Source organism: Ammodytes marinus (assembly GCF_949987685.1).
Source record: "Ammodytes marinus genome assembly, chromosome: 4".
In the NCBI taxonomy this organism is placed as follows: Eukaryota; Metazoa; Chordata; class Actinopteri; order Uranoscopiformes; family Ammodytidae; genus Ammodytes; species Ammodytes marinus.
The window spans coordinates 17590935-17606166 of NC_137233.1; the positions used below are offsets into that span (position 1 = coordinate 17590935).

Consider the following 15232-nt stretch of genomic DNA (forward strand, 5'->3'; position numbering starts at 1 on the left):
TGTTACAGCGACGACTCATTTCTGACTCATTCACACAGCGAACAGCTCCAGTAAAAAAAAGAAAGTTTATTTTTTTTCTCAGTCTTTATAGTGACAGTTTTACAAAGCACAGGGGCCATTTGTGAGTTGCCTTTTTAAAGCACTGGAATATAATTGTATAAGCTTGTGGCTCGGTTGCTAAGCACAGATCCAGGTGGCACAAAAACTGAGGTCACTCACCACCTGTTTTATTCACACATCTCATGATCTTTAACAATGAGACAGTCGGCGGCTGCTGGATATTGATTGGTTTTGTCTGATGTCAGTGCACAGGGGCCACCATTGATGAGTCGATCGTCATGACAATGACTGCTTTTTCAACACAAGTACAGTAACATATCAACAAACACAAAGCATGAGATTAATACGGTACAATATGCTAAAACAAAAACAAAAGAGGGAAGAAGTTCTGCAGTTTTATGCGCATCTCTAATAGTTTTGATAGCACCAGTGTGATGATTTAATAGCACCAGTGATTTATACAATCATCATTCCTTGGAATATATTTATCCCTACACACAGGATATAAACAGTACAAAGAAACTTCAAATGCAGAAGTGCTTTTGGCACAGGAGTAATGAGTTGTACAGGAAGAGTCAAAAGGCAAAATGAGGAGACACGGGGAAGAGGACGAGGAAGTAACAGGGTGTGAGGGTGAGTGGTAGAGGAAGTGGCAGTATCTGGGCAGGTAGTGTCCCTGATGTCTGTGCCCAATCAGCAGCCACCACAGCTCTTCCCACAGCTTCCCCCTAGTGACGAACACTGGCCGCTCAGCGCCGCCACACCGCAGCGAGAGAACTGATCACGACACATGTCCGCTACAGTCACATAAGCACACACAGAAATCAGAGATAAAATTAGTGCTGCAACTAAAGATTATTTTGATAATCGATTAACCTGACAATAATTTTCTCGATTGATCGATTATTAATCGATTAGTGGTTCAGTCCGTAAAATGGTGAAAAATGTTGATCAGTTTTTCAAAGCCCATTTTGATGTCCTTAAATGTATTGTTATGTCCAAAACACAAAGATATTTCAGTTTACTGTCATAATAGGATTATAGAAACCAGAAAATATTCACATTTGAGAAGCTGAAAACAGAGAATTTGGAAATGTTCTATTATAAAAGGACTCGAAACGATTAATAGAATATCAAAATAGTTTGCAATTTATTTAATAATTGATTAAAAATCGATTATTCGGTTAATCCTTGCAGCTCTAGATGAAATAACAACTCAACATACGAACATGCAACAAAAAAAACACGAGACGACACTGAACGCACCTCGGAGCAGTTCATCATGTGCACACACGGTCCTCACGCAGACCTCCTTGTTGATGACGTACACCCGTCGCAAACTGAATGAAAAACATATGAAAAGGTCACCAGGCTAGGCTGAAACATGGAGGTGTCAGTTAGAGGAGCAGTTAACACAAAAAACATTCAAACGGTCCTTTTCATCAGTCCAAATTCAACAATATTCTTTAGTTATTTCTTGATGATAACGAATCCAGCAAAAAATATCAGAACCAACAATGAATTGAACAAGTTATACAGTCTGTGTGTTCAAAGCTTGATAAATCTTTCTCCATTGTGCCATAGAGACCCATTATTGTCCACGCTGTCGCACTGGCTGACAAGTTCCTTAATTACGATGAACATGGGGGGGTTAGGGGGGGCCTGTAGTTTATTTTCAGTCAGTTCCACACACACCGTCCTGCTGCTGTCTACACTCACTACCAGGCCAAATGTGTATAAATCTGCAGCTGAAAATAGTCCCCAAAGAACTCACCGTTGACTCACATTTGAGTGCCCAGCTGTCTTGGTAAAAGGCTGAGCCTGAAGTGGACAATGCACATTGTAGTTCCAAAAGTCCTACTGTATATTTAACCTTAAAGACAAAAATGTTGTCCATAGAGGAACTACACCAAAACATTGGCTAAATACTGTCTTTACCATTTGTATTCTAATACTTGGACTTAAAATACAACTTGTGCATTTTTTAGATGTAGGAGAAGTAGTTTCAGTGGTTTTAGGGAAATGTCTGTTTGACAAATGGTCAAAGAGACAACAACTAATTGAAAATGAGTTGTTAATGTATGTACCTGTAGAAGCAGAGGCTGTTCAGACACTGCTTGCACGGCTTGTGGACAGAGTAGAGTCTGGTGCAGGGATACTGCTCCTCTCTGCAATCTGGAAATCAAACAAACAGATCAAATAAAGTCTCCTTTCAAACTAAACGACTGATTGTCTGTTCGTATTTTCCTCCAAATTGTTCTCACCAAGAGGGCCAGGCTCCGTGGGCTCCGTCTCCAAGTCTGACTCTACAGTACACATGGAAAACAGATTTACGCGTGAGTTAGACACAAGCTCCTCTTGAATATCATGCCCCAGACAGAAGGAGGATTTAAGCCAGATATACCTGATTTCTCTGGACGGACCACCGGCTGGAGTCGAACCTGCTGCTGGTAGGTCCCAGGAAGAGAGTCTGGGTTTTCCGAATCTGGACTCTCTGTACAAGAAAGAAATTAGTCACTTTTATAAAAAAACAAACAAGTAATATTAAAGAACGTTTCTATGAACTGGAAAATGCTTTACCTGGGTAATAATCCGGACCATAGTCCTCTGTAAAATAAAAAGAGAAAAAAGTTTTATGAGATCATTATGTGAGACCAAATTCATCCAGCCCCAAGCAACACACACACACACACACACACACACAAACACACAAACACACAAACACACACACACACACACACACACACACACACACACACACACACACACACACACACACACACACACACACACACACACACAAAGAGCCCTGCACCAACTAAAATGAACCACCTGCATCATGCCAAAGCTGAACAACAATGAGCAGTCTGCGAGGGCGTAATGCATGACTTCATGTGCAAGTCGTTTACAAATAACAACGTGTAGAGTGATCAAAGTTCTATTTACACTTTGACAACAGTTGCTATGCGGGTGGTGAATAGCAATCTCCTCGAGGCTAGGTGACACATCATAGTACAAGCAGAGATCAGGACCAGATGTGGAAAGCTCTGATATAAGCCGACTGAGCTGGAACAATCAAGGCCAATATTCTCTTAATGAACTCACCCAAAAAAGGATACGGTTCCTGGTACTGGCCCTGGCCCTGGGCAAGCAGCAGAACTGTTGACATTTCAGAACAAAGATAGGGTGATGAGGGAAGTGATTGACTTAGTTATGACTGGAACTCTGAATAGGCCTACTGTAACTGAGCAATGTGGACTGTTTTTCAGTCGTTTTCTAAAAACTGTAGCTAATTCTGCTCCTATTTTGGAGTTGTGAACATTGTTCTTGTAACCACAGCTTTACAACATAAAGAGCGTGCACACAACATGTGCTGACCAGTGTAAGCTTTAATGTGGGACTATAATGAACAATGAAACAACACATTTTCCTCACACAAATGAACCGCACTGCGCTGCCTGGAAGGCCCTATCCCCTAACCTTAACCAGTGCTGCCTTGAAGGCTCCGTTGGGGGCAAAAAACACCAAACACTACATAGTGGCTATCGTTAGATAATGTTAGCAAACATAAGTTAGCATGATATTGTGTAGGGTTGGCCATATTTTCTTTAGAGTTAGAAGAGGAAATGTATGCCACTCTCATGTCATGTCGGTATCATAAATATGAAGCCACCGCTAGCAGCCAGTTTTATTTTAGCTTTGCTTAGTTTAGTGTTAAAACAGAAGCAAGCTAGTCTGGCTCTGTCCAGAGGAAACAAATCTCTTCCTGGAGTCTCTGCCAGTTATCTGACGACCTCACTGTGAAGCAAGATTCAAGGATGTATCCGCATCCGACCAAGAAATAGTCCAACACTTAGTCTAACCCCTAACCCTTTTGAAAACCAACAATATTTATATTTTTTTCTTTTTGGAAGATTATTTTGGGTGCTTTGATTTGGGAGTGTGGATAGACAGACAGAGGTGAAATGGAGTAGAGAGAGGGATGAAATGCAGAGAATCGAAACTGGGTCTGCTGCAACAAGGACACTGAGCCTCTATGGTACATGCTCTAACCACCAAATCACAGAGCGCTCCATATGCTTGTGTTTCATCTCGTTTTTTGTACGAATTAAATACATGAAATATGTTCGTTAGTAAACTTTAAAGGTGCTGGTGGGTTGGATTTTGTCATCTTTGAGCAGAGCCAGTCTAGCGATTTCCCCCTGCTTCTTTATGCGAAGCTAAGCTGGCTGCAGTTTCATATCCTACTGGTGTGTCTTCTCACTAACTCTTGACAAGTAAAAGTACGCAAAACATTAAAAATCAAAACATTGAACTTTTCCTTTTACCTTGATGGTTGCCCATCTAATCTTGAAAGTTACCTGGCATGCAGATGAGTAGGAGGACTCTCATGGTCACTCTTGGAGGTAGACTGACTTGAACACTGGAGGGGAGACGAGGAGAGTATTAATAATCAAAACAGAGCAACAAGAGGGGGAAAGAAAGTGCTTAGTGGTGGATATCCTTTTGGTCTCCTCTCCTTCCCCCCCTGTACTCCGTCACCTTTCCAACCCCACACCGCTCTCCCCCACTCTCTCCCTGCCAATGGCCCCAAACAGAGGAGGAGAAGAAAAAGGGGGAGAAAAAACTGACAGAAAGAATGTGGCACGTCTGTCTTCCTTAGAACAATCCCTCTGTTTTCCTACTTTTCCTTGCTGCAGCAGACGTTCTGGAGGCTGCATTCCAGGAAAAGAAGCAGAGGACCCCTCCACTCCAGCCCCCCCCCCTCTTTGAGTTTTCTCCCTCCCTCTCTCCGTCTGTCTGTCTCCACATCCTTCATTTCCCTTCTGTCGCCCTCACTGGTCACTTCCTCGAACCCCCACCCTCCTCCTCTTTCCCCACTTTTTCTTTCTGCTTCACTCCACAAAGGCCAAGGAGCCTCTCCGGATGAGTGAAAATGACATGTGGACAGAAAAACATGAACCCCGTCAGACGTCAGCGACTACCATACCAAATCATTTATTTCAGTGAAGTTGTCAATGAGAGTCAGGGAGTCGCAGTGTGAAAAGTGTAATGTACAGCAAAACCCATTACCTTAGCTTCCTGTCACACTGAACACTAAACTGCCTTTCCACTTTGTGGAAAGTATGAATGCTCCTCCACACTGAAGGCTCCTTCATACACGAGGCAGTTCATTTGTTTCTTTTTACACATCCCATGCTTTGGACTCCTGCTCTCTTTCTCTGTGTGACTTTTATGTGAGGCCACACCAGACACAAAACATGTGATTGACACGCTGTTTGTACAAGATGTGCATGTGTTCCGATAAATCTGTGGATGTGTGTGTGTGTGTGTGTGTGTGTGTGTGTGTGTGTGTGTGTGTGTGTGTGTGTGTGTGTGTGTGTGATTGTGTACCAGCATTACACACAGACATACACACACACATTCTTCTTGTGCATCACAGTGGCTATCGGAAACCATATGTTTTCACAGCACACATCTGGGAGCGATTAGCCCCCCTCTCCCAGATTGAGTCCTTCCCTTGCTCGAGACCCCATCTCCCCCCAATCCCTCCACCTACTTTCTCTCTCTCTCTCTCTCTCTCACACACACACACACACACACACACACACACACACACACACACACACACACACACACACACACACACACACACACACACACACACGCTCATTATTAAGATTTTCTGAGGACAGCAACAGGAGATGCACTAATGTCTATTTTACGCCTTTTGTTCTCCTACAACTATGACAAATGAATAAATAAATTCCAAAATCATCTTTCCATGAGCCCTCATCGACCCCCACCCTCTGGAAGCAACTGTGTGTGTGTGTGTGTGTGTGTGTGTGTGTGTGTGTGTGTGTGTGTGTGAGTGCGGGTGTGCGTTTGGTTTTCCCTCTTGGCACCCTCTCTCCATTGTAGTGCCATTACTGCAGGCTGTGTGCTGTGAAGTCCCTCCTCCTCATTCTCTCCAGTGAAAACACAGGACCACATGTCAGCTCTCAACAGCCATTAACATACACGCAAATTATCCACAATTATTCGGTCTACACTGAGCAGGCTGATAAACGCTCGGGATGCTTTAATGCCCTTGAAGCACTGGGACTGGGCTGCATGCAATCTATGCACAATCAACCTCACATCTCCTGACTCCCCCCCCATAAAAAGTTTCAGCACAAATGCAATTCAAGTTTAGTCTTCTCTACTATCTGAACACAGGGGTGCATAAAATAAAAACCCTCAAAAGTGCATCCTAACAAAGCAAAATCAAAGAACGCAAAGTTAGACTTTTTCTTACCTAACTTTGATGCAGCCTGCTCCGACTGTCCTCAGCTCTCATGCGTCCACTGAGTGCAGGAGGACCTCGCAGCGCCACATTGTACCACCCCGCATCTGGAGTCTCCTCCCCGTCCAGTCCCAGCCTCCAGCATCAAGACCCGGGAGATCCCCAAACTAGTTACCAGACTGATCCTGTTGTAACTCTTGGCCTACCGGATCAATAAAGGTGGAAAGCATCGATGAGGTGACCAAATATTGGTGGTTGCAGCCAGTTCACCACTGTAACTGTTGCTAGGCGACCAATTAACGTAAATGAAGTCACCTTTATTAGTAACCATTTGCAACCCTTAAGATGAAAAACACTCAGTTCTCTATAAAAGAAAATTACATAGCCAAACCTATGCTGAGATTACGATATGTTATCAGCAAAATATGTTGTAAGGGCAAACAGTGTTTTATGTTGTAGTGTGTTGTTACTTTTGCAAATAAATGTAGGCATGCATTTTCAGGTATGAGATAGAGGTAGGCCTAGTCATTCGACTATGAATATCACTATTAAGGTTGAAGTAATGTAGGCTAAGCCTTTTAAAGCTTCCCTCTTTTTTTCCACTACTGACAACTTTTAGGAACTCCAACCGACAATTCCCAGAACAGAAGTAGTCACACTGTCACCTGTATGCACTGGAGTCAAATATATATTTAGTTAGTCAAATATTTATAAATTAAGCATACAATCAGACTAAAAGTCAGTGATAATCTGCCATTGGTTAAACATATCTTCTGCTGTAATATAACGCATAGTTCAACAAAAATACTCATAATAGCTTCATTATTTGTTGAAGAGCTTTTGCATAAGATTGTTCACGAATTACAGAAACTTCACCATAACCGTAATATATCTGCCTGTGACAGCCTCCAAGCAAAAATTGATAAGATGCTTTATTCATCCCCAAATAGCAATTGTATAGTTTCGCCAGCAGTAATGAAAATCAAAAATGTTCATTAGAAATAAAAATGTGCATAGTCCACATCCACTGATTAAAGGAATAAACCCAGTGACACAGTGATGTAACAGATTTACGTATCTGCACATGAGTGACCTCTGGAGGACATTCACTGCGAACCTCTGTGGATGTGTATTAAAGGAGCAGAGTGTGATTGAAGCAGCATTAACCAGAGCAAATGAAAACCCATGAAAACAGCAGCAGGTATTTGAACTATTTATTAAGCATCAAAACAAAGACTGCATTTGGTATGTTGGAAGATCTGAGGAGAAAATGTACACTGTATGTCTGTGAAGAAGCTGCTAACTCCAAAATCAGAAGCTAAAAATGTTTTAACACGATCAAGAAAATGCCTGGTTTTTACTTAAATAAGCAGCATCTTGTTTACAAAGTGCACACACATACAGGCAGCAGAGTTGGAGATAAATAACTCTGTCATGGTACATGTAAGACTCACACACAGAAAGACACACACACACACACACACTCTCTCTCTCTCGCATTCATTCAGTACTGTGCGTTTGTGTAACACCACGTCTTCCAACCACACAGACTCTCACACACACACACATTTCCATTACAGTTGACTCTGCAGCAGAGTGTGGTGGTGGAGCAGACAGGTGTACTCTGGCCCTTCATACCTCGATGAGCAATTAATTTAATCAAATAATATATAATTTAATCATGGAGGGAAAAGTTCTATTAGAGGACAACAGAGTGTTCAGGCGACGGCTGCCTTCTTCTCCTTGTATGTGGCCATCATCTTCTTGATTTCAGCTATTGCTTTTCCTGGGTTCAGGCCCTAAGAGGAATACGAGACAAGGGGGAGGAAAGAGGGAAAGCATTTGAGTATTATTTTGAAATCTTTGAAGAATGGAGAGACAGAGATGCAGTTACAGCCTGAATTTAAAAAGGCCCAAGGTTTACATAGCCTGAGCTGTAGTGTGTATCTTCCCGACAGGTTACCTTAGGGCAGGTCTTGGTGCAGTTCATGATGGTGTGGCAGCGGTAGAGGGAGAAAGGATCCTGCAGCTTGGACAGACGCTCCTCTGTGAACTCGTCCCGGGAGTCAATCATCCAGCGATATGCCTTGAGACAACAGATGTGACCGTTAAACTCTTCAACTCTGTGGTTATTTTTAATGCAGATTCAAGATTTAAACAGCGATGCCTAAATGTTCACACGCTCAGACACAGACCTGCATCAGCACAGCCGGCCCGAGGTATTTGTCTCCGTTCCACCAGTAGCTGGGGCAGCTCGTGCTGCAGCAGGCGCACAGGATACATTCATACAGTCCGTCCTGCGCAGGACAAAAGCAAGACAGGATATTTAGTTTCATGTGACTTCGAGCAGAGGACAACCTTGATGTTTTACCAAAATAAAAGAGGCGGCGTACCAGTTTCTGTCTGTCGTCCACAGACTGCAGGTACTGCTCCTTCCCTTCCTTTGACTCATCCTTCTTCTTCAGGTAGGGCTCAATAGACTTGTACTGGGCGTAGAAGTTACTCATGTCCTGCAAAAACAGTTGTACAGTCAAGAAAATCTCATGACAAAACTTGATCAAAATAAATAAATAATCTTTTAAAGCAGCTACGAGTATATTTTAAATATCTTTAAAACAGCCTAATTTTTCCTTTGATAATCATAAATTACCTTTAACAGCAAATGAGACCATCAGTGCAAAGAAAGACATTTTTATATAGTTTTTATTACTGCATTTGTTCTGGTCGCACACCCAGTCCGGTTTTCGTCTTGTGCATGCAGGCTCTATGGTCACATATTCATATTGGTCGCAGATTTCAGTGTAGCGCAACAACGCGATTTCAGTAGCCTATCCCTCCAGGTGAGGGAAGGGGAGTGGGAGCCTTGTTTGAGACAGTTATTTGTCGTCATAATGACTGATAACGGGGCTGAACCATCAAAGAAAAAAAGAAAATTCAATGAAGAAAAGCTAAAAGGGAGAGTGATAGATGGGCGGGAGGAGGGCGTTGCCAAGCAACGTGTACACAATTTCACAGGAGTGAACTAGACTGCAGTATTTACCCTAAATGAATGAGCGGTACTAACACAAAGTTTACTTTGCTTCATCATCATCAGATAACCATTATTCATCTGAAATAGTCATTATTTACAACAACATAAACACATTACCTCATCGTGATCCATACTGCCGTCTCTCGTTCATTTGCTTTCTGTGAGGACACGGAATCTTTCAGCTCAGTGAGAGTGGTTAGTGACACTGCATCAACTCATTGCAATCAGGTGTGTGTGGCACTGACCGACATTAGTTGATGCAGTGTCACTAACCACTCTCATGGAGCCGAAAAGAGTCCGTCCCCTCACACTTTCAACACACGGACATGCACTACACTGCGTCCTAATCATGTGACACTCGCACGGCCGGCACGCGCTATAAAACAGCTTTACGACAGCTGGCGTCGTAAAAATACTACCGCTACCACTTTAAAAAATGCATTAGAAATAGGGATCAATTAAATTAAAAGTCTTGGTGGAAGTCTTAGTTGTGGAAACTAAGTGTTGACCTAATAACACTGTACTATTCAGTTTGTAGCATTTTAACTCTGACTCTATGAATATTAATCTCAGAACCACATAAACACTTACCATTGGTGCATATAGACCAAATTTACCACATTCTTCACATTTTCCAGAAAAATAGATCAGCATCTAATGATTAGAAGGTGTGGTGGGTATTTACTCACAGGCACAAGGTCCTTAACCACATACATGTGTGGCAGAGGGTAAATCTTAGATGGCTTGCTAACGTTGATGTCAATCTTGTTGAGACAGGCGAGAGTGTTTCCTCCATTTATATTCATCGCACAGGAGCCGCAAATGCCTAAATTTAAAACAAAGTAATAAAAGCTTTTAATGTTATTTCTGTGACAATCAAAAGACAAAAACAAGACTATTTTACCATAACACTTGACATGAGTTGTTTATTACAGTGTGACATAAGATGTTTTTGTTAGGAAAAGAAATTCAGTATTCAAACTACTACTTTTTTTGTTGGTGATATAAATACATAAAATTAGATCGGTTGAATGATGTGTAGATGGAATGGACAAATGAACTCTTAAGGGAAAATAAATTGACAGCCCAAATTTCCAAAACTTTGAATGTGTTCCCCATGGAGTTAAAAAGTTGAAAGTTATCACTCTCCAGCCTCCACGTTACTGACCTTCTCTGCAGGAGCGTCGGAAGGTGAGAGTGGGGTCCATCTCATTCTTGATTTTGATCAGAGCATCAAGAACCATTGGGCCACACCTATAATAAAGATAAACAAAACCAGTTGGTGACATGAAGTGTCAATGGTACATTCTCCTGTGTTTTATGGCTAAAGAGCACTTTTGAGTTGTGTACTCTTTTTAGCAGCAGTGCCCTGTTGACAGAAGTGAGATGTGGTTGTCCCCAAGCTGATTAGAGTAATAGATGAAGGAACAGGATTGGGGACTATGCCAGGCCTCTTTAAACTTCACAAAGCTATAAGCCTCTAGCAGTGCAAGCGAGCATGACCAGTTTATAACAGTGCTATTAAAAAGGACCATATTCTGCAGTACACTATTTAAAAGATAAGTAGAGATTGAGGCATGGAAATATGAACTCCAATATGGGTTGATTCAGCTTAACATCGCCCACCACTTTTGGTTAGGAGGACACCTTGTTATGCATTATCCCCATTATCACTCACAGATTTGACTATTTTTTTTCAAGCAGACTGACACTCCACAGCGCGTGCAGAGGGAAACGCTGAAAACCTACGTGTTGAGGTCGATGTCGTAGGTCTGCATGCGAGGTTTGTCCCCTGGAGTGTCTGGGTCCCATCTGTAAATCTGGAACTTCTTTATTCTAGGCTCTGCTGCTGGAGCAGCTGCTGTTTGGGCACACCGCACAGCCTGACAGGGCAGAGGAAAGGGGAGAAAAAACACAATTATTTTTGGGCTCTTCTGGTTTCATGTCCTGGGTTTCTACAGCTTATGGAAGTTGGATTTACAAAAAAAAAAAAGATTTACACAGTAAAATAGAAAATGTACTCTGTCATAATCAATAATGATCTATGAAACCTTGTTGTGATGTGGTTTAATAAACATGTTTTATTATTACACAGGGTTAATGTTATACATAAACGGTTGTTTGCTTTGACAGAATGTGAAGGCGACAGACTGCCTGAACAATGTTTACGTGTTTCTTTAACTCTTTCCCTGCCGCGTTGGCTGTAAATAGGAATAATGGATCGTCTTCAATTAAAGCTAAATACAAACACATACAAACCAATAGCTAAACAAGAAACTAACATATTATTTAAGTTACTTTTGAGTTTGACAAGCTTACAGTGAAAGCTAGCCGGACTGTGTAACCCCACTCCAGAGCATAGACGGTGTCTAAAGGGAGTGTGTTTTGATGTCGTGACGTTACTTTATAAACCCTCTCTGACAGAAAATCTAACTGACATTCACATCTAATTAAACCGGTTAACTAATTCTACCAATTTCTCCACGTACCACTAGTCCTGCTGGGGAGCGAAAAGACAAAACACCGAAGCGGCTCAAGGACGTGAAACCAGCGACCGACATTTTGGAGTGGTTGTTCCTCTGACCTCCACCGCCTGCTTCCCAGCATCCACTGCGGCTGCGTCATAGCTCTCTGCGGGGAGGCGCGTTTTTTAGTGACCGATGTCTCCCGGCTATAGAAAGACAAACAAAATAACACAAACAAACACAACATTAGAGCGTGAGTATTATTGTTTGGACATAATTGGGAACAATGTTTCCGTCTTTAAATGATCCTGTTTCAATCACGATGCAGGCGTCAGTCAACCCAGGCGGAGCAGGGGACACACCTCCACCACTGACCGGGCGTTTAAATCGAACGAACCCAGTGCGCCTCTGTCAGTCAGTCGTGGTGCTGCGTGCGGAGTTGAACTCACATAACAGTCTCTTTACAGGTGGAACCAGGCTAAGGTCACTTAATCCTGTGTTCCCGAAGTGCTAAAATAGCGGTGAGACGTGAAGAGCAGACATGGTGTTCCTGACGTTGTCCTGTTGGATCAGAAATCGCGGACCGGACAGATACTGGAAGGTTCAGGAAGTTCTCAAACATGCACGGGTAAGGCTACGACTATTTTCTGGAAATAGAGGAGAAGGGGATGGATGTTGTGCTATCTTTCACATTGTACACTGTGTGTGGTTGTTAGATATACATCTACAAATAACGTAATTATCTCATTCTTATACCCTCCTGTTGTTCTTGACCCCGGTAGAAAAAGATGATTCATCATCATCCCAATCTAATTTAACAGGAGTATTGTAATGACCGTGATCTTTGTTAGTCGACTCATCCTCCCTATTCTTCCTCCTACAGCACTTCAGAGGCAGAAAGAACCGCTGCTACAGTCTGGCTGTGCGCGCTGTCAGGAGAGCTTTTGTCTACGCCACGAAATCACGGAGGCTCAAGCAACGTAACATGAGGACGGTAAGACACAACTCACACTCGACTTCCACAACAACAACACACTGTATGTGTCATGAGCATTCACTCTTTATATAACCAGGATCCTATGTACTAATACAACTAAAACATGTCATATCGCAGAGTGTAACTAGACTAAAGGGATGCTCAGGGAACAAAGCCACACACACACACGCGCGCGCACACACAAACACAAACACGAGGAACTTGCAGTAGATGAAGCACAGTGCACCCAATACACATAATAAACATAGAGAACATAAGTAAAAGTAATTCAAAGATTATCAAGACAGTTTGGCTGCAGACCTTCACTCGTCTGCAGCCAGACCCCTGTCAAGATTCTAAATAGAAAATGAACAATAACATAATTATAAAAAGCAATACATGTGCAATTGTGTATTTAAAAACTAGAGCTGTACAATTGTGAATAAGTGAGCAGAATAAACAAAAATGTGCAAATGATCACAGTTTGCAGAGGGTCAAGCATGTGCATTAATGTAACAAATTGAGGATATTGTAAATTAGTAGTAGTGTAATGTAGTGGGCTCTGGGGCCTTGTTAATGAGGCCGGCTGCAGATGGGAAGAAACTCTTCTTGTGGTGAGAAGTTTGGGTTGGGTGGGGAACAAACTGTCTGACTTTTCTGTTGTTTTGGTGTTTTCTTGTGAATGACTGGATATTTTGTTTCTGACTCTTCTGGACTCTGAAATTCTTCAAATGAAATGATACAAGATAGAGGGAAAAAACAGATTAAGGCCATGACCTGTGATTAGTGATCACAGGTAGACATTTCTTCGTTTTAGGGGATCCCATTTGAAGATGGGGGAATTAACTGTATTTTGTGTGATACTATTTTATTGTGTAACCCTTGCTATTGTTGGTCCTTCAGCAAGGTAATCTGTATTAGTTGATAGTTTTTGTTGTGGTCTTTATCTCTTCAGCTCTGGATCACACGTATTGCAGCAGCATCACGAGAGCACGGCATGAAGTATCCCGCCCTCATGCACAACCTCACCAAGGTTAGTTTTTGTGGAATGTTTGTCCCCTGCACACTCTTCATGCTGTTGTTTCACTCTACGTTATCTGTACGTAACGTGACCCATTTCTCCCTCTTCCCCGGTGCAGAGTAGCGTCCAGCTCAACCGACGCGTTATCAGCGACATGGCCGTCACAGAACCTCGGACGTTTGTCTCACTCACCAAGCTGGCACAGGCAAGGCAGCAGGAGGGCTTCAGGGCAGCGCTGGGCGACGGCAAAGAGGCTCCTGGTGTCTTCTCCCGTATTGTGTTGCTACAGTAAAGAACACGATTCACTGAAACAAATTTCTCAGCTGTCGTGCAGTTTAAAGAATGGGGGTCCTGTATTGTGGAAATCATGAAACTGCCAATAACACACTCATCTTCCTTTTTGCTGTCACTTCATTTACGCAGTTACCAATAGGGAATTTTTCCACATAGTAATTCAGGATCTGGCTCAAGGACACACATCTGTGGGTGTTGCCTTGATCCCTGACCTTGAAGGACAGTTCCTCTGCTCACTGAGCCGCCCTACACCCAAACTACCAATGTGTTTTCTCATTTCAATTCAAAAGATGTACAACACTGCACATCTTTAGAGTGGATTGAAGAATAGCTTTGTTCTCTTAAATCATACCAACCAAGGACGTAATTCTGATCCAAGATGGCAGCTGATGACATCAAACAGCATAGCACATGTTTGTCCACAGACATGCTTGCTTCTGCTGCATTCACTGACTTCAATCCAATATCTCTTATGTGCATGTGTGCCAGAGATCTTTGGTGTAGCCAAAAAATGTACCCCAGCAGCCATTCTGATTACCTCCAGTATTGTGTGTTTGGATGTTATGATCAGTTTCCACACACCTCTCTGTGCTTTATCATATGCAACCTTTTGTTAAGTTATGATTTGATGCTGTTGGATTGTGAGGGATTTTTCTTTTGGAGAATGGACTCAAGAGCTTGACCATGATATGACTTATGTCTCTGTGTAAATATATGTTTTACCATTTGTTGTGGTAAGTTTTTCCTCTGAATGTTTAGTTCATTAAACATTTTGATATTTATTTTGTTGTCCTGTCTTGATTCTCTTTATTGAAAAACATATGTCCCTACAAATGTTCATTTATTTATAGCCATGAAGGCACACACTGTGCACCGTATCACGATGTTAGAGACCATGAGGACATAATATCTTAATTAAATCAACCAGTGGTATTAGAGAAGCATGGACATCCAAGTTATAAGCCTAAACATTTATCCAGTCCAACATTTTGATGTTATAGGCCAGTGGGTGCTCCTCTCCTTAAACTGACATAGGGTACGATTCACACATTACAGCCATATCACTGACCTTTGGCTTACAAAACCAGAAACAGTCTGA

The 15232-nt window shown here is 42.3% G+C and overlaps 3 protein-coding genes across 3 annotated transcripts; 1 reads left to right on the top strand and 2 right to left on the bottom strand.

Annotated features, from left to right (window-relative positions):
- Positions 1 to 46: 46 nt before the first annotated feature.
- mfap2 (microfibril associated protein 2) lies at positions 47 to 6447 on the bottom strand. Its single transcript, XM_080026671.1, has 9 exons — positions 6359 to 6447; positions 4422 to 4483; positions 3166 to 3219; positions 2641 to 2667; positions 2465 to 2554; positions 2325 to 2366; positions 2148 to 2235; positions 1327 to 1400; positions 47 to 857 (listed from the first exon to the last, which is right to left on the bottom strand). Exons 2-9 carry the CDS (start codon positions 4450 to 4452, stop codon positions 754 to 756), a joined length of 510 nt encoding a protein of 169 aa, XP_079882797.1. The 5' UTR covers positions 4453 to 4483; positions 6359 to 6447; the 3' UTR covers positions 47 to 753.
- A 1105-nt stretch (positions 6448 to 7552) lies between these two features.
- Positions 7553 to 11975, bottom strand: sdhb (succinate dehydrogenase complex, subunit B, iron sulfur (Ip)). Its single transcript, XM_080027053.1, has 8 exons — positions 11867 to 11975; positions 11127 to 11260; positions 10546 to 10631; positions 10067 to 10203; positions 8740 to 8856; positions 8542 to 8643; positions 8310 to 8432; positions 7553 to 8145 (listed from the first exon to the last, which is right to left on the bottom strand). Exons 1-8 carry the CDS (start codon positions 11936 to 11938, stop codon positions 8065 to 8067), a joined length of 852 nt encoding a protein of 283 aa, XP_079883179.1. The 5' UTR covers positions 11939 to 11975; the 3' UTR covers positions 7553 to 8064.
- Positions 11976 to 12268: 293 nt separating this feature from the next.
- mrpl20 (mitochondrial ribosomal protein L20) lies at positions 12269 to 14909 on the top strand. Its single transcript, XM_080025389.1, has 4 exons — positions 12269 to 12470; positions 12726 to 12836; positions 13774 to 13851; positions 13958 to 14909. Exons 1-4 carry the CDS (start codon positions 12384 to 12386, stop codon positions 14129 to 14131), a joined length of 450 nt encoding a protein of 149 aa, XP_079881515.1. The 5' UTR covers positions 12269 to 12383; the 3' UTR covers positions 14132 to 14909.
- Positions 14910 to 15232: the final 323 nt, after the last annotated feature.

Bases quoted from the DNA above. Each gene is read 5' to 3' on its own strand.
- mfap2 (XM_080026671.1), bottom strand. From the start codon at position 4,452: ATGAGAGTCCTCCTACTCATCTGCATGCCAG. The intron at 3,220-4,421 runs GTAACTTTCAAG...AAATGTCAACAG, and splicing joins CCTACTCATCTGCATGCCAG to TTCTGCTGCTTGCCCAGGGC. The intron at 858-1,326 runs GTGCGTTCAGTG...ATGTGACTGTAG, and splicing joins ACATGATGAACTGCTCCGAG to CGGACATGTGTCGTGATCAG.
- sdhb (XM_080027053.1), bottom strand. From the start codon at position 11,938: ATGTCGGTCGCTGGTTTCACGTCCTTGAGCCGCTTCGGTGTTTTGTCT. The intron at 10,204-10,545 runs GTCAGTAACGTG...TTTTAAATTTAG, and splicing joins CCGACGCTCCTGCAGAGAAG to GCATTTGCGGCTCCTGTGCG. The intron at 8,644-8,739 runs GTACGCCGCCTC...TGTCCTGCGCAG, and splicing joins TGGACGACAGACAGAAACTG to GACGGACTGTATGAATGTAT.
- mrpl20 (XM_080025389.1), top strand. From the start codon at position 12,384: ATGGTGTTCCTGACGTTGTCCTGTTGGATCAGAAATCGCGGACCGGAC. The intron at 12,837-13,773 runs GTAAGACACAAC...TTATCTCTTCAG, and splicing joins AGCAACGTAACATGAGGACG to CTCTGGATCACACGTATTGC. The intron at 13,852-13,957 runs GTTAGTTTTTGT...TCCCCGGTGCAG, and splicing joins TCATGCACAACCTCACCAAG to AGTAGCGTCCAGCTCAACCG.